General features: G+C 56.8%; 1 protein-coding gene across 1 annotated transcript in view; it reads left to right on the forward strand.

The window, feature by feature from the left end:
• The window catches only part of CDH22 (cadherin 22), a 66,779-nt gene extending 44,737 nt beyond the window's left edge, over window positions 1-22,042 (forward strand). Inside the window, exons 7-11 of the mRNA XM_043553808.1 lie at window positions 531-667; window positions 11,339-11,460; window positions 11,578-11,695; window positions 17,635-17,886; window positions 20,683-22,042. Coding sequence (XP_043409743.1) covers window positions 531-667; window positions 11,339-11,460; window positions 11,578-11,695; window positions 17,635-17,886; window positions 20,683-21,254 — 1,201 coding nt within the window. The 3' untranslated portion in view covers window positions 21,255-22,042. The remainder of the gene's footprint in view (window positions 1-530; window positions 668-11,338; window positions 11,461-11,577; window positions 11,696-17,634; window positions 17,887-20,682) is intronic.
• Window positions 22,043-22,285: the final 243 nt, after the last annotated feature.

Consider the following 22,285-nt stretch of genomic DNA (forward strand, 5'->3'; position numbering starts at 1 on the left):
GGGGGGGGGGGGGGCCGGGGCCACGCTCTGCCTGCTTCCCCGTTCTGCGCGTTTGGCACCGTTTGCCATTCTCTGAACAATCCCTGCCCGCCATTCTCGGAAGGATTCTTTGCACCTCTGTTCCCTCCCCGCCCGGACTGCCTGCCCCGCCCCCTTGACAAGCCCAATTCTAGGGTCACCTCTTATGGAAAGATGATAGAATGTGCAGTGGGTGCTATAGCGATGTGCCAGGGGCTTTGCCCGCTTCCAGCCCTCACAGCTGTGGGGTGCAAATTATTAGCCCCATTACCCAGCTGCGGAAACTGAGGCTCAGAAAGGTTGAGGGTGCCCGCGGTCACACAGCAGGTACCGGTGCAGCAGAGATCCAAACCCAGATCCCTTTCCACCCCTCCTCTGTTGGAAAGAGTGTCTCTGCTCCCGGGGTCTCCCTGGCAGGTGGTCCCTCTTTTAGGGTGGGTTGGAGGGGACATGGGCATGGGCTCCACCTGATGCCAGGACACCTCCAATCAGCCCCTCCCTGCCTCCCTCAGGTACGCCATTGACCGTGACTCGGATTTGGATCAGATCTTTGATATCGATGCGGACACGGGCGCCATCGTGACGGGCAAGGGGCTGGACCGCGAGACCGCGGGCTGGCACAACATCACGGTGCTGGCCATGGAGGCTGGTGAGCCGGGGGGCGGGGCGGATATGGGGGGGGAGGGACGAGGGCAGAGTGAGGGGCGGGGCTGAGGCGGGGCAAAGAGAAAGAAACCCAGCGCTGATGGCTGAGTTGCAGGAGGCAAAAGCTGATGGGCAGGAGCAAAGACCTGGGAAGGATCCCAAGCTGAAAGGCGAAGAGCCGGTCTTGAAGCCGGCTTCCTTCTTTGAGCATTTATTGAGCACCCATTACATACGAAGCCCTGTTTTAGAGGCTGGGGATACAGCCCGGAACAAGACAGAAAAGCTCCTGTCTTTGTGCCCTAGACTGTCAGCAAACTGATGGAAAGGGTGTACATATGTCAGATGTGTGAAGGGCTAGTAAGAAACCGGGAAGGAAGGCCAGGGAAAGGGACTGGGAAGAAGAGGGTGTTGTTGCTCTTAGAAGAAGGCCTCTCTGAGAAGGAGACATCTCAACAGAGACCTCACTGAAGTGAAGGAGTCGGGCCCATGTCTAAGGGAAGAGTGTTCTAAGGGCAGAGAACAGTCAGTGCAAAGGCCCTGAGGTAGTAGTTTGCCCAGCACGTTGGAGGAACAGCGAGGAAACCAGCATGGTTGGTGAGGGGCAGAGTGATCAGCCATTGTAAGGTCTTTGGACTCGACTCTAAATGAGGTGGGAATCACGGATGGTGTCGCCATTTGAGCCAAGGAGGGGTCATTGCCTGACGGGACACCTCTGGTGGCTGCTCGAGAATAGACTGGGGCTGAGGGGGAAAGCAGGAGCTCAACTGGAAGTTAAATGTGACAGTGGCCTGGGCCAGGGCGATCAGCCACAGAGGGTGTAAGATGTGATCAGCCTTGGGAGACAGGCTGAAAATGGCACCACAGAATGACCGACGTGGAGGTAAGAGATGGAGAGGGGTCCAGGACTACTCTGAGGTGCTTGGCCTGGGTTTCTGGAAGAGGGCGTGTGTGCGTGGGCAACCGGGGAGGAGTGTGGGCTGGGAGGGAAAAGGGGGGGTGTCTATGCATGGGGTCCAGATAAGTAAGGCCATGGAAGTGAGGAGCTAAGAGCACAGGGATTGACAGAGCCCCAGGAGAGGGGAGAGTGCACTTGCCGGGCCCTGGTCCCCAAGCCCCAAGCCTCCCCCCTCCCAGCCCCCCATCAGCTCTCAGGCTACAGGAGCCAGCAGAGCTGTCTGTAAGCAGCCCTGACACAGCAGAGAGACTCTGAGCCTCTGAGCCTCGGGTGGGTGGGTGGGCGACATTCAGACTTGCCTCTGCACACTTCCGGCCCCAAGCCCCTCCTGCCCGTGTGAGCCCCCCTGCCGGCCTTCCTCCTCCTCCGCCTGCTGGCCCCCTCCCACTTTGCGGGCCCCACTGGCCCGTGGGCCAAGGAAGTCCCTCGGCTGAAGTTCCCTTGGTCTCTTTCAACTGCAGTTTAAAAGAAAATACAAAGCTGGCTCAAACCTCCGTGCCTGCTGCTCCGGAGCCTTTGAATCCACTCCTCCACGGCATGAAAGGGAGATAAGAAAGGTGGCTGGAGAGGAAGTGGCGGCTGGACTAGGGGGGAGGAGAGCTCCCCCCCCTTACCTCCCTGAACCTGCTCCCTGGGCAGCTGGGGGGACTGGCCTGGCTGCTGGGCCGAGATGCCTCCTCTCCCTGCCCACAAACGCGTGTCCCCCGCTAGCCTGTCACACTGCCTGATACCCCACTCTTGGGTGAAGCCAGTGGGTCTCTTTTCAGAAAGCAGCTAGAGTGGCAGGCAAAGTCGGCAAGGCTGCCATCGCACAGGAGAAGGTGGAGGGGACCCTCCCACAAACATTTTACAACGTTCACCTAATACACGTTCTGGGCTGGATGCTTTCTAGGGGGGACTTTTATTGAATCAGCATCCGTAACCCGTTTTACCGACGGGAAGATGGAGGCCCAGAGAGGAAACTGGCCCAAGGAGGTGCAGCAAGCCTGCCTGGTTCCCTCTACACCATTGCCACGTGGGCTCCCTTTTCCTGGTACTCTCTGCAGCCAGCCCCACCCCTCTCGCACCCACCCGTCCCTAGCAGCTGAGCATGGGGTAGATGAGGCTCGGAAGGGAGAAGACTGATTACTGGGCTAGACATCCTCCCCCTCTGAGCTGCAATCGACAACCCCTGCCCAACCTTCACCAGGTATTAATCAATGGGAAAATGAATGGCTCCCACTTCACAGAGCTGGTGGGAAGATTCGGTAGGATCACGCATGGGAAGAACTTAGCCTAGTACTTAATAAGTGCTCAATTAGTGATATGTATTGATCCTGACTCTGTGCACTTGACTTAAGCACCAACCCAGCGCAAGGCATTTTACAGTGTTGCCTTCGCTGAATGTTCCCACCTGAGAGGTGTCGGCTCTGCCCTTATCCCCAACGTGTGGATGGGAGGTGAAGTCGTTCGTCCACATTCCCAGCCCCAGCCCGTCTGGCCCCAAAGCCCGGCTCGCCCCCAGATGCCCCTCGAGTCGCGTTTCTCTGGTGCCAGGCACACATCCGAGAGTGTCACAAATAACCCACCCACTCCAGCTTCTCACCACAGGTGTGAGACAGGGGCAGAATGATTATCCCCACTTTACAGATGAGGAAATAAAGGCTCAGGGAGGAACAGCGATGGCACCATGGTCACAGAGCAAATCCGTGCGGCGCCAGGGCTCCACCCCAGCCCTCCTGCCTCCCAGCAGCCAGCCAAGTGCAATGCCACTGGGTCTGCCCGCCCATGCCCCCCTGCGGAAGCATCCATTTGACTTGCTCAGAAACCGAGGATGCTGGCAGGGTCACAGTGGCCCCGCTTGCTCCGGGCGTAACAAACACGAGGCGACAAGAATCAGAGGGGAAATATTTATACACAGTGGCGGAGCTTGGTGAGCCCCCTTGGAGAACGTTGCACTCGGTCAGGAGCCACTGCCACTGTCATACTGGATTACCTCAAAGACTCCCGAGCCACTTAGTATGCCGGCTCCCCTCTCCCCGAACTTCTGAGTCATCCATTCTTCCACTGACATTATCTTTAACGTTTTGTAATCATGAAATATTAATGACCAATATTGAATTTAAAGTACAATTTGTGTCTGAATCCTTCGGTGGAAAGGGCAGTTGTAAAGGGACAGTCTTCAAAGAGACGGGGGTGTGGACTTGGAAAGCCAGTGCCAGGGATGGGGGTGCCAGGGGCTGCATCCGGCCCCCTCCCCCAGCATCGCCTGGCCCTACGCTGGTCTGGAGGGGGTGGTCACTAGCTGCCGGGAACAGCAAAGAGTTAACCAGATTAGCAAGAAGCTTCCCCATCTGGGTCACCCCGGGGCCGAGTACGTCTTGCAGCACCCTGGTTTTTCCGTCATACCACGGAGCTCGCGTTATGATTTACATATGCATTTACGTGTGTAGCTAATCTCTTTTCCCCAGGAAGCGGTACCCTCCACGAGGGCAGGGTCTCATCTGCATCTGCCCCGTTCATGCAGGGCTGGCACTTAGTAGGCGTGTGTAGATATTTACCAAATGGACGGATGAATGGGCTGACCCGCCCAGTTAGGAAAGCAAGGGGCGTGGCAGGCAAGAACTCTGTGCCAGTTGCGGGGTGAGTTGGGACAGGTCAGTCCCCCCCCCCCCCCCGCTCATTGCCTTAGTTTTCTCATCTGTAAAGTGGCACTGTTGTTAGATGGCTGCAAACATAATAACTTTACTATGTCTTTACGATAATAGCTGCTTCTACTTATTTGACGCTTAACGGTATGCCAGACATCATGTCGAAGGCTTTATATAAAGCATCTCATGTCGTGTACATTTTAGCTCTGTGCATGTAAAGTGCCTAGCATGGTTCCCAACACACAGTACGTGCTATTTATAGCCAGAGAAAGAATCGGAGGGCAGAAGGAATGTCAGAGATGATGGACTGCAGTCGCCACCCACCCCCGCTTCATAGCTGGGGAGACTGAACCCAAGGAAGGGAAGCAACTTACTCAAGTCCAGCAGTAAGGCCTTATGACTCCCAGTCCAGTGCTCCTTAGGAGGACAACAGAGGGGGATCTGAGGAGGCTGGAGGAAGCAGCAGGGATGGGGGTGAGGGCTTGCAGAGGAGTGAGAAGGTACCACAAGGACACGCCCCTCCCCCACGTCTACCCTGGGCCAGTGTTTTCTGAGGACCTCTGGCCACCACCCATCCTGGGCTGGGTGCTGGGACCTGGTGGTAAACAAGGCTTGGCCACTGCCTTTCGAGCTCACGGAGGGGCGGGGTAGGAGCTAGACATGCCAACAGTCAGCTAGAACACAAAGTGGAAGTAAGGGGACAGTGGGCACTCAGGAGGAACACGAAGGGACTTACCCACCCGGAGGGGAAGAAGCAAAAAGCCTTTCCTAGAAGAGGGCACATGTGAGTTGGGTCTAAAAGGCTGAGGAAAGAGGGTTTGGAGGCTCCAGGCAGAAAGACCTAGAAGCTGGGCAGTCTACTGGCCATTCTGAGAACAGGGAGTGTGGCCAGGGGCCAGGGCTGGGGGGCGGCTGCAGCAGGCCGCTGAGGCGAGCATGCAGAAACTCACTGGTCCTCTACAGGAAGGGCCTTGGATGTCCTGTGCGGAGCCAGACATCTCCTGCAGACAATGGGGAACCAATGCAGGTCTTTGAGCAGAAGACTGATATGGTCAGATGAGCGGTCCCAACGTTCGCTTGGGCTCATGGCTAAACAGGAGGGGGCTGGCCCGGAGCAGGAAAACAGAGGGGAGGCCGTTGTGAAGACTCAGGCTTAGACACGAGCTGCGGGTGTGAGGGCAGGGCTAGGACGGGCAGGAAGAGGCGCCAGGGGAGCAGAGTCTGGGCAAGAGGCTTAGCATAACCCTGCATGGAAGGGGCTGCTTTGAAAGGCACTGAACTCCCCATCACCAGAGGTATGTAAACCAGGCCTGGGTTCCTCGCACCATGGGTGCCTCCCAGACTCCTGTGCCATCTGAATACCTAACAGATGACGCCTGGAATAAAGGGTTCGTGATGTCCGTGGAGTCTCCAGGACCAGTTCAGCCCTAGGAAGGAAAACTCTCTCCCACCCAGCCCATTCCAGGGTTCCTGTTTCACCCCGAAGTCCCCCCTCACCCTTTGAAGGACTACACATCCCTCCCCCCAACAAAGTCAAAGCCTCCAGAGGAGGAAGCCAAAGAGATCTCAGAGTCCCGAGAGAGACGAGAGAGACGGGGAAGGGTGCCTAAACCTGGTGCTCCCACTACAGGGGAGTTGGGACAGGGCAGGGGTGTAAGGACTCCGCTTCGACAGCCCTGACTCCCCTCCCCTGGAGCGCCCCCACTTGCTCACCCAGCCCCCTCACCGGTCTGCACGCTTGTCTTGGCCAGCGGGTAATTGGGATGATAAATCTTCCTGCCCAGCTGGCCAGCTCTAATCAGAGCCTGGTGTTTGGATGCAATTTAATTCTCTCGGGAGAGGGAGGGGCTGGGGGGGGACTGGAGAAGAGGGTCCGGCTCTGCTGCCCACCCCCCACCGCAAGTGAGTGGGAAGGAGGTGCCTTTGAGCTGCCCCCCAACCTCTCTCCCTCCCCTCCCCCCTGCCCCTCCCCACCACCCCCCCCCGCCAGTCCCTCCCTCCTCGCCCTGACTTCTCACTCTCTCTGTGGCAGCCAAGAACTTCAGAGTGCAGCTCCTATTTGTTTTACTGATGAGAAAACCTTAGTCCAAAGAGAGAGGCAGGAACAGGGTCACACGGGCTGACTGGTTCCCAGACGGAGAGACCTTGGAGGGGGTGCAGCCCCCACAGGGTCAGTCCATCCGGAGAGGGCTTGGTCTCTCCCTGTGGCCTCCCCAGCATCCCAGCATAGTCAGGGATGCCATAGACAGTGAAATCCGTTCCTTCGACATCTTTACTAAGCACCTACTATGTGCCATGCACATCACGGTAAACAAAACAGAAATTCTGCTTACTTTCCGGTGGGGGAGATCGGTGATGAGCAAGTTCAAGTAAGGCAAAACAGAGGGGGTGTTGGGTAAACGTTATGGAGAGAAAGCAGGGAAGGGAGTGTCTGGTGGGGTGGCAAGGGGCATCTTTAAATACGGTCATCGGGAGAGGTCTCTCTGAAAAGGCATCTGGGCAAAGAACTGAAGGATCGAAGTTGGGGCAGAGCCAAAGAGGGGTGGGTGAGGGACAAAGCCAGGGAGATGATAGCGGCAAGATTGTGTGCGGCCTGCGAGCATGTAGGACTTGGGTGTATATTCTGATGGCCCAGGACTGAGGCAGTCAGGGAGAGCTTCCAGGAGGAGGCAGAGACATTCGTTCAGGACTTTGAGGCGAGTAGGACTCTGACAGCTAAAGACGGCAAGAAAGGCAGTACCGCCTGGTGATTGGAGCCTCCCCCTTTGGAGCCAGACCCAGGTTCGATCCCAGATTGATCGCTCGTTCCCTAGGAGACCTCTCTGAATGGGTTCCTCATCAGTAAAACGCCAATAATACTAGTCTCTACCTCCCACAACGGTTGACAGGATGAAATGGGGCAGCACAGACCCTGGCCCACAGCGCATGCTCCGTAGGTGTTTGCTGATGTCTTTCTGGGCAGGCTCACGTTCCTAGGGGTGCCCCTAACAGTTACCAGGCTAGCTCCCAGCTCCTCTTCCCTTCCCAGTGGCCCCCAGCCCTCCAAGCCCAGTTTGGTTCAGATACCAAGTAAGTACCTGCCAGGGGCTGGGGTCTTCCTTGGAGGGGATCCAGGACCTCATTATCTGCAGCCCGCCCTTCCCCTCGGGGAGATGCCGTTCCCCTTCCCTCCCATCCCCCTCACCTGATTACTTCCTCGTTGGATCTCAGCCCAAAGGTCACTTACTTCAGGGAAAACGTCCCCGCACCCACCCCGCTCCCGAACCTTTCTCTCTTAGCTCTTATCGGAGTCTGGAGTGATGTCTATCCCCGCCACCAGACCGACAGACCGCGTTGGTCTCGTTCACCGTTAAGTCCTTGGCGCAAAGGAGGCACTCAATTCATAATTGTCAGCAAAACCCAGAAGTCTCAGCTCCAAACCGCTCAGTCCAATCCCCTGTCCATTATACGTCAGGGGCTCTGAGGCCCAGAGAAGGAAGGAGACCTGCCCACGTGGTTCAGCAGCTCTCCTGCCCCGAGTCCAGTCTCTTCCTGAGGCACCCACTGAACTGGCCAGCCTCCTCGGCCGCGCAGGCCCCCGGGGCTTCACCTGCCACCTTCTCGGATTCATAGTGAGCTAGCTCGGGGAGGAAGCACCAGGCCGAAGCACGTTTAATTTTCATTTAGGAATCTGTTAAGGCTGCAGGCCTGCTCAGCTCCGGGCTGTCAATCAGCCTTCCTCAAGGCTGCATCAATTAGTTTAAAAATATTGAATGCAATTTTGCCTGACACAACATATTGCAGCTACTGCAAAATATAATTTATTTTAGAAGAAGAAATAATTAAACTAATTTGCATGTCAGTCAGCTGAACATAGATGCCAAGAGGGGGGTTGAGGCCCATGGGGCACCCAGGGCACCTGCTGCTGGGTGTTGGGGAAGGTCGGCTTGGGCCTGGGTCCGAGCAGTAGCTGTCGCCGGAGGGCCACACATCCAGGCTGCAGGAGAGTCTGCCTGCCTTGTGTCTAGACCAAGCACTGGCCTGAGAGGCAGGAGACCCAGGTCCCAACCCAGCTCTGCACGGACTCGCCTGGGGCTCTGGGCAAAGTCCTGGCCCTCAGTTTTCTCCTCTACAAAATGGGTCTAGCCAGACCTCTTTTACAGGTTGTTTTCAGGTCAAATGAGGTCACAGATACGAAAGTTTGTTATAAACTGGAACGTCCCGCACAGCGGTGAAGGTCAATTAACTGATGGATTCTTTGTTTTTTTTTCCCCAGAAACATTTAAATGGGTAACATTACAAATTCATTATTAGCAATTATCACAAACGATGTTGATCAGGAGGGGTTTGGAGGAAGCCCACCAGAAGTAAGACGTCAGATGGGACTCCCCCCACCCACCAGTCACCCGGGGCCGTGGCTGGCAGCCCTTGGCACACATTAGACTCCTGGAGCTGTTAAAAAACCTTAAGCCTTGGGCATAAGTGCTTTCTCAAGGCTTTCCCAGGCGATTCTAAATGTGCAGCCAGGCTGGAGGCCGCCGTGACGTCATGGGCACTGGAAACTGACGGAGGGCTGGCCCACAAGCTCTGGGGGTGCCCGGCCAGCCCCAAACTCAGGGGGCCCCGGGATAAGCTATGCAGGTGGCAAATTTGGCAACCTAGAGGCACCCCCTTCCCCGCTCACTCAGCTGCCCCGCCTCTGAGATCCCGGCCCCTCAGCTATGCCAAAGGGTTCAGGCCTTTCCCAAGTGGTGACCTGTGACATTCTAAGGTAGGACAACAACAAAAAGGTAATTATGTGAGGTGAGGGATGGGTTAACTAACCTGGTTATGGGACACGTTTCACGAGATACACGTGTCTCAAATCGTCACATCTTAAACTTACACAAGGCTATATGTCAATTCTGTCTCAATAAAGCTAGAGATGGGGGAAAAAAGGGGCGGGGGAGCCAGAAGAGGCCCAGCAGATCCCAAAGGAATGGTGCAATAATGCGGGTCTCGCCAGCAGGGGACCCAGCCCCCCCCACCCCCCACCCCCACTCTCCACAGCGGGTCTGCCGCGGACAAGCCCGCCCCGCTCTGGGGTCCCCCTTCTGCATGGCGCATAGGCTCCATCACCCCTTCCCTCTGCCTCAGCGGGGAGAGAGGTGCCTGGTCCTGGCAGCGGGCCTCACCCTCCCCACCTCCTCTCCTCCCAAATGCACCCACCTTCTGTCTGTTTAAGTTCTCCGGCAGCACGCTCTTAAAAATAACGGCTTGCCGGGCATTCCCAGTCACGACTCCAGTCTCCCGCCCCCAGAAAAGCCCCCTCTAATCACTGAAGCAGCAGGTCTGGGTGAGCTGAGAAGATAAGGTGCCCCTGGCTACGGGGAGCTCCAGAGAGGGGTCAGGGTCTGAGTTCATTAAGGCCTCGCCCCCCTCCTTTCCCTGACCCCCGGGAGGTGGCTGCAACTGCCTCCCAATCCCATTTCTCTTTGTGTGCGGTGGCCCCTGAGTTCAGTGAAAAGAGGCAGCTGATCAACCTCACTCCCCGCCAGAACTCGTGGGGTTCCTGGCTGCCTGGCAGCTTCCAGGCTCCCCCCAAAATAGCTCCCGGCCAGAGACCCAGCCATCAGGTCACTGCTTGAAAGGGGTGGCTTCCTCTCCTAGTCCTCGAGGTCGCTGGCTGGTAAAGCTTGTCGGTAACGAACTCATGACTAAGATAGCTGAGAGCAGGGCACCAACGAGCACCCAAGAGGTTTGAGGGGCAAGGAGCAGAAAAGGCCAGCACGCAGGGTGCTGCTCAGAGGGGACAGGCTGGGACGAGGTCTCCTTGAATCACTTGATGTCGTTGCTGAAAGGACCCTTGAAGGATGTCTGTTTATTTAACAAATAAATCCTCATATAGCACTTGCTATGTGTTACATACGCACTTTTAAGTGCTTTGCAGATAATTAACTCAATCTGTCCTCTTAACCAACCCATTACTAGGAGCCCCTTTTTGCTGGTGAGAAAGTGGAGGCACAGAGAGGTCGAGCGACCTGCCACAAATCACACAGCTAAGTGGCGGAGTTGAGATCGGAACACCTTGGCTCGGAGACCTTGCTCTGAATCACTATGCTCTCCGTTCATTGTCCACACGTGGAAAGCGATGTCGGGGAGGGAAAGGTCTTACCCAAGATCAGACACTGGGTCAAAGACAGAGCCACGCCAAGAATTCAAGCCTCTTTCCGTGAAAGTCCTCCCAGACTTCATTCATTCGTCCAACAGAAGTATTAGAACCTACTCTGGGCCGTATCCCACAATGCCGGGAGCCCAGGGATTAATACAACAGGGACCTTGACCTCAAAGACATCACAGGTAGAAGCGTGGGGAGGTCGTGGTTTTGCTGAAGGCCCCGGCCAAGACTCACACCCAGTGGCCTTGTCTTGCCCTTTCAGGATCAGCTCTCGAAAGGGCAGAGATTTGGGGGTCCAGGTGCCAGTGGCCCATTTCTTTCATGTTTCTCGTGCTTTAGTTTCTCTGCTGCCAAGCGGGGATCTACATGGAACCAAAGCCCAGGATTTCCGCCAGGGTACCTGAAATAATGGATGTGGATACTCCAGGCGCATTCTGTGCGCTCGATGGTGATGGGATGCTGAGCATAGGATGTTGGCTGATGGCAACGGCGGTGACAGTTTTGCTGGGGGTGGCAGTAGGGGTGGTGATATGACGGTGATATGGGTCTTTACGGTGGGACTAATGGCAGTAACGATGGCGCTGGTAATGGGTGACAGCGCTGGTAATGGGTTGACGACGGTGATGGGGTGGCACTGGGGGTTATGGTGGCGGAGGTTGCCATGATACATGATATGATACCAGGGGTGCCAATGCCAAAGGCAATGGTGGTGACGGTGACGGTGACAGTGATGATTACACCGATGACCTAGTGGGTGGTGATGGATGGTGATGGCAACAGTGCTGGTGACCCACTCATGCCAGACGTCCTCAGTCCTGATCCTCCTGCCTGCTTGATCAACCCACAGATCTCTCAGCATGATCCCACTGCCTAGTCTGGTCCTAGCAGCAGATGGGGGCTTGTCTAGATCTCGCACTGGATGCCTCTCACCCTGCTCCTGTGATCTCGCTGCAGACAATCATGCCCAGCTCTCCCGGGCATCCCTAAGGATCCGAATCCTGGATGTGAACGACAATCCCCCGGAGCTGGCCACCCCCTACGAGGCAGCGGTGTGCGAGGATGCCAAGCCAGGACAGGTACACTGAGGGGCTGGGGCCGGGGGCCTGTTGCCAGGACTGGCCGGGACACCCTCTATCCAGGTCCAGAGTGGGCTCAGCCTCGCCTCAGCTCCCTGCCCTGTCCTCACCCTTCAGCTTATCCAGACCATCAGCGTGGTGGACAGAGACGAGCCTCAGGGCGGGCATCGCTTCTATTTCCGCCTGGTGCCTGAAGCACCCAGCAACCCTCACTTCTCCCTGCTTGACATCCAAGGTGAGTCACCTCTGAACCACCAAATCCTAGGAGGCGTGGAGGGAGGGGCCTAGCCTCCCCTTCCCATATTATAGGGGGAGAGGCTGGGGCACGCAGAGGATCAGCGTCGGGTCCAACATCACCCAGAAAATCTGGGCCAGGCTGGAGCTGTTAGCCAGCCCACTGGCCAAACCCTGGAGCACAAGCTGGGGGTGAGTTGGCAGAGTGGAGAGGGGGCACCCCAAGAGAAGAGAATGGAAAGATACAGAAAAGGAACAGATGAGGAGTGGGTTGGCCAGAGTCCTGGATGGAAAGAGCCCCGGGTCTGAGTGAAGATTGAAATAGCCCACGTGCACACACTCCCACCCTTCAGTTTAAAAAGCTCTGTGTCCCACTCATGTTTCTCTTTGCCTCCTCACGGCCGTCCAGGGAAGTGGGAGGTGGTTTTCTTACCCCTCCTCCTATTTTGCCCCCTGTGATAAAACGGAGACTCTAAGAGGAAAGGGGCCGGGGGGCCGGGGTGGCTCAGTCGGTTAAGCATCCGACTTGGGCTCCGGTCGTGACCTAGTCGTTCGTGAGTTCTAGCCCCACGATGGGCTCTGCTGTCACCATGGAGCCCGCTTCAGATCTGCTCCCTCTCTCTCGGCCCCTCCCCCGCTTACGCGTCCGCGCGTGCGCTCTCTCTCTCTCTCTCTCTCTGTCTCTAATAAACATTTAAGAGAAGGGGACCCACCCAGGGCCATGCAGGGAGTCAGTCAGTGGTGGGCTGGGATTCCAAGCCACCCCTGTCTCAGATCCAGCACGCTTCCTGCTTTAGCTCACTCACCACCTTGCAAGTGATGGCCCAGCCTGAGCTGATCGCGCTGTGAGACATCCCTCAAGCAGCCTCAGTCTGAAACTTTGAGGAATGAGCTACGGGAGGGGGACTGTCAGTGCGCTGGGAGTGAGGTCCCTGGCCCAGGCTCAGCCAGGGCCTCTCGGTGCAACCCCAGCAAGGTCTGCACCTCCCTAAGCCTCCGTTGTGTCATCTGCAAAATGGGGCTGAAAATGCCTGTCCTCGCCCTTTAGCTCGGCCGAAGGTGGCTAGGTGGCCCCAACGAGATGAGGGCTACCAAGGTATATTGTTAGTACCCAGAACGTGTCATTTCCTGCTTTCAGCAATTATTTATTGAGCGCTTATTGAAACACGGTGCCTATATATCAGGCACTATTCTAGGGCCTGAGAATACAGTGGCAAACAAGACGAAACCCCTGCCCTCATGGAGTTGACCTTCTGGTGAGGGGAGGTAGAAAGTAAACAAATAAATAATACGTCGGGCATGCTAAGTGGCTGGAACATGGGTCATGCAATCTCCCCAAGAGTCTGGACCTGGGCCCCGAGTGCCTAGAGCAGTGCCTGGCACATAGTGGGTGTGCAATCAAACGTGTTAAACAAAACGGGGGGAAGTAAAGCCGAGTAAGAGTAGGAGCTATCTTACTTTTTTTTTTTTTTAACGATTATTTATTTTTGAGACAGAGAGAGACAGAGCATGAACGGGGGAGGGTCAGAGAGAGGGAGACACAGAATCGGAAACAGGCTCCAGGCTCTGAGCGGTCAGCACAGAGCCCGAGGCGGGGCTCGAACTCACGGACCGTGAGATCATGACCTGAGCCGAAGTCGGCCGCTTAACCGACTGAGCCACCCAGGCGCCCCGAGTAGGAGCTATCTTAAATAAAGGGGTCTGGGAAGCCCTCTCCGAGGGAATCAAGAGTGGTGGAGATCTAAAGGAAATCAGGGAGTAAGTCATGCTGATAACTGGACAGAGAATGATCCAGGTAGACAGAACAGTAAGTGCAAAGGCCCTGAGGAGGCAGCAGGCCTGGGATGTTCAAGGAACAGGAGGCCTGCGTGGTTGGAATGAGGGGGTGCCAGGACTAGGAGACCAGGCCATGTTGATTCTTTCTGACCCTGGAACATCTCTGGGATCACCCCCGAGACCTTTACAATGCTTCCCTCCAAAAGAAGGGACCTCAGTGGTCTCGGAAGCCAGACCTTCTGTATTTCTGAGAGTCATATTAAAAATATCTCACAACCAATCAAAAGGGACACTGACCATAAATAACCTGGCACGGGACCCTAGAACCCCTGCTGGGCCCGGCTTCACCCCCTCAATGGCTTGATTGTTGGGGGTGGGCATGGGGAAAAGGCTAAGGCAGCAGGGAGGGACGTGGGACACTCAGAGTCATAGCTATTTAAGCCTTTCTGGAAGTATTTCAATATTTTAACAACTGGTAGTGCCTTGCCTGCTCATTATTCCAGTGGTATCCTGAGTTGGCCCCGGGAGACACAAATAGGCCTGGCTTAACCTCATCAAGTTCACAAGTCTTCCCAACCCAAGGGGCCTAAAGTTCTGTCCCAACTGCCTCTCTTTGATGGGGAGCCGCCAGGAGCTCCCATCCGGCGCGACCACCTGGTGTGAGCTCCAGGAGAAGGGTGGCGGGCCATGTGTTGAGCTCAGCACAGCCGCTGAAGGGCTCCTCCGCCAGCCCCCTAGCCCCTTCCCACGGCCTGCCAAGCCCCCTCCTCCTCACCGTATAAATATCCTGGGTGACAAACAGCTACCCCAACCCATCTGTTTCTTTGTACACATTTGTAGCCAGTTTGGAAACGTGATTTATAAATATTGCTTTCCCAGCCAGGGATTAACACTGATGTATGTCAGGCCAGATGGATGGATACGGTGCTGGGCGCAGATCCTGCCTGGAAGGGTGGGGTAAGGGTCTGGGGTGGCCAGCGACTTCCCCAGGTGAAGCCAGCCACTGCCCAGGAGGGCAGCTCGGGAGGTTCAGGGATGATGCCCAGGGATTCCCCTTTGTCGAGGAGTGGCAGGGACCAGAGCTCTCAGACCATATGGCTTCGTGGCCAAAGACAGCAACCCCGAGAAACAAACATCTCTCCCCTCCTCTGTTCTTGCTTGGGAATTTGAGGCTGAGCCAGAGCCAGGCACTCAGTTTTCAAATCTGTCTACTTCTCTGTCCCTCTACAACCACTATCCTCTCACACCTAAAACACACAGTGTCTTCCTGACCGATCTTCCACATCCACTCGTGTTTTAGATTAGAAACTCCCTTGCCCCACACATAGGCTCAGCGAGGGCAGGGACCATGTCTGTCTTGTTCAATGCTGTATCCTCAAGGGCTAGACTAATCCTGGCATACAGAGGGTGCTCAATTAGTATTTGCTGTGGGATTAGTCTCTTCTTTGCTTAAAACCCACCAATCAGTGACCTCCTGCTGCTTTTAAGAAAATAACCCCAATTCCTTACAACGGCTTCTAAGACTTCCCATGAGGAGCCCTGCCCACCCTGACTCCCAGACTCACTTTGATTCACTCTAGCCACTCCTTCATCCCTCCAGTCACAAAGCACCGCTTTAGTTCCTTGAACATCTTGTGCTTCTTCCGACCTCAGGGCCTTTGCATGGGCTGTTCCCTCTCCTTGAACTCATCATTCAGGGCTCAGCAATAATATCACTTCTTCCAAGAAGATCTCTCTGACCTCTGAGACCAAGTCAGGTCCTCCGTTAGGTGCTCTTCCTGTACTTTTTCCTTCTTAGCACTCACCATGGTTTGTAACTGTAGACTAAATTGTGAGTTTATTTAATTAACATCTGTTTCTCACAGTAGGATCTGAGCTCAGATCCAGGACTATGATTGGTTCAGCTCTCCATTGTTTTCTTCCAGCAACTAGTAGGGTACTAGGACATAGTACTTACTCAGTAAAGATTTATTGGATGGATGGATGGATGGATGGATGGAGGATGGATGGATGGATAGATGGATGGATGGATGGATGGATGATTTAATGGAAAATATAGCTATGCCACCAATTCACGGACTAAATTCAGACAAGTCACTTCTCTCTGAGCCTCAACTTCCACGTGTATAAAATGGGAATAATGTCACAACACTTGGTGGCTGTGATGATTAAACATCACTGTATATTTCATGCATCTACACAATCCTTGAGGCATAAAAAGCATGCAGTCAGCACAAAGGAGTCCCACATCATTTCCTCTTCCTCGTCTTGCTCTCGAGCCTCCTTTCCTGCCTATCTGGGAAGGCAGATATTTTCACAGCCGGGGGGTGATTCTCCCTCTGACGGGGAGGCTGGAGTCGCGGCAGAGCTTGAGGAGCTGACCCGGGACCACCAGTGACCTTAAACGTTGCAGGTCACGCAAGTGTCATTCTTCAAGTCTGGCTCGGTGCCAGGGGAGAGTCAGGCACACCCGAACCTAACGCCACGTGACAAGTCCTGTAACAGAAGTGTGCGTGGCACCTGCATAGTCAGAGCAAGGAGGGACAAGCCATAAATCCTTCCTTTCCAGGGAGGCAGAGAAAGGAGGCCACGGAAAGGAGGTGACATTTAGCTGGAGCATGACAGATGAGGAATTTGCCCAGGCAAGAAGGTGGAGTGGGCCCACCCAGAGAGTGGGCACATGGGCCGCGTAGGGAACAGGGGGTGGGGCACAAACGACTTAGCGGCCGGCAGCTACTGAGAATTTCTCTGTGCCGGGACCCATTCTAAGGGTTATTCGTGAATGTCACCATTTACCCTTCACACCTCTGTGTTACCATTTTCCTCGGTTACAGAGGAGGAACCCGAGGCCCAGGGTAGCTTAGTGAGCTCTGGAGCTGGCAAACGATCGACTTGGCATTATTTTTTAACATTTTAGTGGAAACTTGAAAATATGTATAAAAGTAGATAGAATCTCCTGAAATTTCCTGATACTCGTCCCATGAAATCTCCTCATCCCATGAGCTTCGACCCATGACTCATCTTGTGAGAGCTGGATCTGTAGTTCAAGGTCACAGGCCACCTCTTTTCTCCTGTATCGTGCCCACGATACAGGACTAGGGGGCTGAATTGGGCTAACTGGGGCCACCAAGCCAGGGAAGGGACCCAGACTGCTGAAGTCTGAGGTCAGAGGGGTTAGCGGGAAGACTGTGGGGGCAGGGAGAAGGACGCAGGAGTGAAGCCTGGGCCCTGGGCAGGAAGGCAGGGCCCCCTTGTGTGGGGCTGGCTGCAAAGGGCGGGGGCAGCAGCCAGCGGGCTCTGAGTGCTTCTGTGTCACTGCACTGACGGCCATCAAGGTGATGGAGGCTCAGGGATGGCCTGGCCCGTACAGGAGAGGGACGGAGGAGGCAGGAAGGGCAGGAGAAGTGGGCGCCACCTACCGCTCGAGCGCCACCGCCGTCCTGCCTGGCATCCCCGGGAACAGGCTGGCGTGGTGCAATGACCATGGCTGGTGTTAGTTCGCTGTCCTCTGTGGCCACACGTGTAGAAAGGAGACCTTGGTGCACTAGGGTCCCCTCATCAGGCCCCAGGGGCCAGGTCCCAGCCCTCCAGGCTCAGCCACTTAGACTCCAGCCAGAAAGAGCCCTCAGCCAAAGCCCGTGCTGGAGAAGACTAGTCGTCTCTGTGACCCGGGACTTGTCAGGGCCCAGCAAGCCACAACCCAAGGACCGCGGGGCCCCAGGGTCAGGGTGTCTGGGTGTCCGGGGTGGAACAAAAACAGGCTGTTGAGATGAATGAGGGGGGAAAAAAAATGACATAGCCAGGGACAGGACCTTGGCCCAGCTGGGGACAGAATCTTGGAAAAGCTGGGGACAGGACCTTGGCACAGCTGGGGACAAAACCTTGGAATAGCTGAAAACAGAATCTTCAGACAGCTGGGAATAGAATCTCGTGACAGCCAAGGACAGAAGCGGGGGCTATGTGGCTGGGAACAGGATCTTCGGGCGGAATTGGGGGAGCTGGAGGGGGGGGGGAGAAGGATCCATGGGCCACCTGGGAGGCAGGAGCTTGGGGACACAGGGAGGCAAATCCCGCGGTGGCATCAGGAGGTGGCCGGGACGGGGGGGGGGGGGGGGGGCTGACCCCGGACCCCGAGTCGCACGCCCCTCCCTTCTTCCGGAGCAGACAACACAGCAGCGGTGCACACACAGCACATGGGCTTCAACCGGCAGGAGCAGGATGTGTTTTTCCTGCCCATCCTGGTGGTGGACAGCGGGCCGCCCACCCTGAGCAGCACGGGCACGCTCACCATCCGCATCTGTGGCTGCGACAGCTCCGGCACCATCCAGTCCTGCAACACCACAGCCTTCGTCATGGCCGCCTCCCTCAGCCCAGGCGCCCTCATTGCCCTCTTGGTCTGTGTCCTCATCCTGGTCGGTGAGTCCGCCCCCCGCCCCCTCCCCGCCCCCCTGGCCTTCATCCTGAGGCCCTGGGTTTCCTTCCTAGTCGCCCCCTCCGGGCCTCAGCTGCCCCTCCCACAAGGAAGGGTGGCCCGAATGACAGGCTCCCGTGACAAGTCTTCTAAGTACGCGGCAGTCCCCCCCACCAGCTCCAGAAAGTGTCGATCCCCACCCGTGACCACTTGCATGCTGGCCGCCCTCTACGCAGCCCAAATTCTCCCTAAAATGCTTAAAAAACCAAGCATCTTATAAAAATATGTCCATGGTCCTAGGACTTTAGAAAAAAAGGGCTCTTGTGAACCTCACAACCACTTAGCCGGCTATCGTCCCCGTTTTTCAGATGAGGAAACTGGGGCCCCTAGAGGTTAAGTGGCTTACATAAGGGTACGTGGTCTTCTGACTTGAAATCAGGCCTGCTCCCCTCGTGTGCCTTGCTCCTTTAACGACACCACCTGCTACGAATCGCAGCTGGGACAAACTCTTGGGGCAGCTGGGGCAAAATCCGAAAGACATTTAGTGGAAGCAAACTCTCCTCCTGTAGCAATCCTATGGGCAGCCAGTGGAACCCACCTGGTGTCACCAGTGAAGAGGCCAAGTTCCAGGAGCTAAGGGGGATCCCAGTGGCCATAATGCCACCTCTTTCCTGTCGCAGCACAAAGGCCTCCCCTCAGCTCTGGCCGCTGGACTTCGCCGACCAGCCAGAGCCCCAGGAACTCGAGCGCGGTCCAGATCGCAGACACCAGCTTGGCCCAGTTCCCTGGGAGATGTCAGCTACCCACCCACTGCCACTGGCGTGGCCCTGCCCACCCCCTGAGAACCTGCCTGCGGCCACGCTGCTCCTCCCCAGCCCCCACCCCCCCTGCAGAGGCCCCGGGCTGGCTCCTGAGGCCGCCCGCCCCCCCTTGTCTCCCCTCCCCAGCCCATGGCTCAGAAACCCTTTTTCCAGAGGGTGCACTTTACAGCGGTTTCATTTTCCGAGGCAGTGCAAACAAATTTCTGCCTAATTGCCCACAAACGAAGAAAGTGCACATCAGTGCTCTAAAGGTGACGGGCGGAATCGCTGATCAGGCCTGGCACATCTGTTGCCCGCTGCCCGCGCTCCCCACCATCTGCTCTCTCGGGCATCCCCCTCCGCCGCTCCCAGCCTCCGCTCCGAAAGCCGTCCATCCATCTTTCCCACTTCTCTCCTGACACCTTCCCTCCCTCCGGAGCTGTTCCCAGGCCCTACCCCCTTCCCTGTCACGCGCCACCTTGTTAGGTCGTGTGCGGGAACCCGGCCCCATGGCCCTAGCAGCTGGCCCGGCCGGAGATGTTAGGCACAGCAAGAAGAATCCAGAGCCTGGCGTGGTACCCAGCGTGTGTGTCTCCATCCACCTCCTCACCTACCCATTTAATTCTCTCATTGGTTCATCTGCTCCTTATTTATCCATCCAGTGAGTCCCCCCCCCCCCCATGTGCTAACCTATTGTGGGCGCTGGAATTCATCTGTGAACAAAAGAAACAAAAAGCCTGAAGTAACTACAAAGTTAAAGTAGCCATCGTGGAGACGGGGGAGACTGAAGAAGGGGAAAGATTATTTCAAGTTTGGACGTGTTAAGTTTGAAATGCTCCGGGTCGACCCGGAGGACTTGCTCAGTAGGAAATTGGGCATACAATCTAGATTTCGGGGGAGAAGTAAGTCCGAGCCCGGGGCCTGAGATGGGGGGGCGGTTATCAGCCTCCACGCGGAACGCAAAGCCAGCAGATCGTACAAAAGCCCCCAGACAGGGGTGTGGATAACGGGTCAAGGACTGAATCCTGGGACATATGATGTTAAGGGGTCAGACAGGCAAGGAGAAACCTGCTTAGAAGACCCAGAATGAGAGCTCGGTGAGGTGATGGGGGCGGGGGAGAAAATGTGGAGTCCTGGAAGTCAAGGGCACAAAGCAAAGTCATTGTCTCAGCCTTACACGCACCACGTTTCCATCCGCCTCTTCATTCAGTCATTCAGCCAACAAGCACACTTCAAGGGGCTGACCGCCTGCCTGGAACCAGGCTAGGGGAACGCTCCCCAGGTCCCGGAGGGGAGTTTAGAGTGTGTATGTTGAGGCGGCTCTAACTGCCAGGAGATCTAGGACAGGACCCGACAAGTCACATTTCCAGCAAGTTCGAAGGAGATACTGATGCTGCTGGACCAGCAAGTGGGCGTTGAGAACCCCTGCGACAGAGGGAGGAACGGCTCACCAGGGGAGCTTGGAGGTGAAGGCACTCAACCTGGCTGGCCTGGAGCTCTTGGGGAAGGGCTCCTGCTGGAGACCATCTTGACCTGAGACCCAAAGGGCTAAGCAGGTGCTCCCCCTTCTGGAGGGCCAGGATGAAAGAGAGGTCAGGTTCAACACATCTTTCATTCCCCCAGTCCCATCTGCCCCGTCAGCTGCCCCCTTTGTACACCCCACCCCCAGAGCCTAGAGACGTCTCAGGTTGTATCTCCTTAGAGTTGAGGATGGAGCCTTCAGAGGGTGGGTCCAGCCCCCAACACCCATGAAATCCCTTAACACCGCGGCACGGTGGTCTAGCCTCTATTTGCACACCTCTCGAGATGGGTAGCTCACTACCTGTCCATCTAGCCAGCACAGTTCTGACCGTAAGAAACGTCTTTGTGCACAGAAATCTAGGAAATGTGCACCAGTGTCTAGGCTAGGCCAGCTCCACTGGGATGTGAGAGGTGGGGGGTCCCCCGGAATGCCCTGGGCGGGGCTCGGCCCTCACTCGCCCCCTTCTGTCTCCCTCGCAGTGCTGGTGCTGCTGATCCTCACCCTCAGGCGCCACCACAAGAGCCACCTGAGCTCGGACGAGGACGAGGACATGCGGGACAACGTCATCAAATACAACGACGAGGGCGGCGGCGAGCAGGACACCGAGGCCTACGACATGTCGGCGCTGCGGAGCCTCTACGACTTCGGCGGCGAGCTCAAGGGCGGCGACGGGGGCGGGGGCCCGGCGGGCGGGGGCCCGGGCGGCGGCGGGGGCGCGGGCAGCCCCCCGCAGGCCCGCCTGCCCTCAGAGCACCACTCGCTCCCGCAGGGGCCGCCCAGCCCCGAGCCGGACTTCTCGGTGTTCAGGGACTTCATCAGCCGCAAGGTGGCGCTGGCGGACGGGGACCTGTCGGTGCCGCCCTACGACGCCTTCCAGACCTACGCCTTCGAGGGCGCGGACTCGCCGGCCGCCTCGCTCAGCTCGCTGCACAGCGGCTCGTCGGGCTCCGAGCAGGACTTCGCCTATCTCAGCAGCTGGGGCCCGCGCTTCCGGCCCCTGGCCGCGCTCTACGCCGGCCACCGCGCGGACGACGAGGCCCAGGCCTCCTAGCGCCCCCGTCCTGCCGTCGGGGCGCGCCTCCAGGCCCACTGAGGGCCCGACGGGGCCCCGGGACCATGCATTTCCCCTGCTCACCCCCCCGTCCCCAGCTCTCCCACCCTCCCAGGGCGGCCGGACGGGAGGGAGGACTCGTTGGGGGCGGACACCCCGACGCCCCCTCTGGCCCCCCACCCCCCCTCCCAGGGGGTGGGGTGGGGCAGCTTTTGCCCAGACATACGGGAATTACCACCAACGTCATTAAAATTGCAGCGAGACCGGCACTGCGTGGCTCTGGGGTGAGAAGGGGGGATAGGGCCGCATTGCTGGGTGGAGAAGGGGGGGTTACTCACTCCTGGCAGGTGAGGGGGGAGGGAGGACGCTGCCGAGGTGTCCCCCCTCCCGGGTCTCCCCCATCGGAGTTAAGAGAGAAGGAAGGCTGTTCATTTACTAAGCGCCTACTGTGTGCTGGGACACTGCAGAGACCATCTGTTTTCATAGAAACCATGAGGTGGGGCCCTGCAGGTAACAGAGGGAGAAGGCCACCCAGAGAAGTGGCTGTGACCTGTCCAAGGACACCTAGCCAAAACGGTGGAGCCTCTGGCACTTAACTTACCAAGCTGCCTGGCCTTGGGCAAGTGACCTCGCTTCTCTGGGCCTCAGTTTCCTCCTGTGTCACATGAGGCTAATAACAGAACCTACCTCGAAGAGTCCTGAGGATTAAAAAAGGGTTCGTATGTGTCACGTGGTTAGGACAGTGCCTGGCACATAGTAGGTGTTCAATAAATGTTAGCCTTTGACACGACTGTTATCTTTGTCGTTATTAGAAGCCCACCGCGTCTGCCTCCCCTTATGGCTCTCTCTGTGACCAGTCACCCTCCCCCTTTCCCCAACATCTCCAAGGGAGAAGAAAATGGTCCCAGCTGTTGGCTCTGCCCCTGCCCTGAGTAGGGAATAGGGACATTCTCAGGGACAGTGGAGCCTTCCAGAGTCTCAGGTGGGACTGGGAGAGAGAGGACCCCTGGCAGGGGTGCCGAGAGGAGAAG

The sequence above is a fragment of the Prionailurus bengalensis genome, chromosome A3 (genome assembly GCF_016509475.1).
Source record: "Prionailurus bengalensis isolate Pbe53 chromosome A3, Fcat_Pben_1.1_paternal_pri, whole genome shotgun sequence".
Taxonomy (NCBI): domain Eukaryota; kingdom Metazoa; phylum Chordata; class Mammalia; order Carnivora; family Felidae; genus Prionailurus; species Prionailurus bengalensis.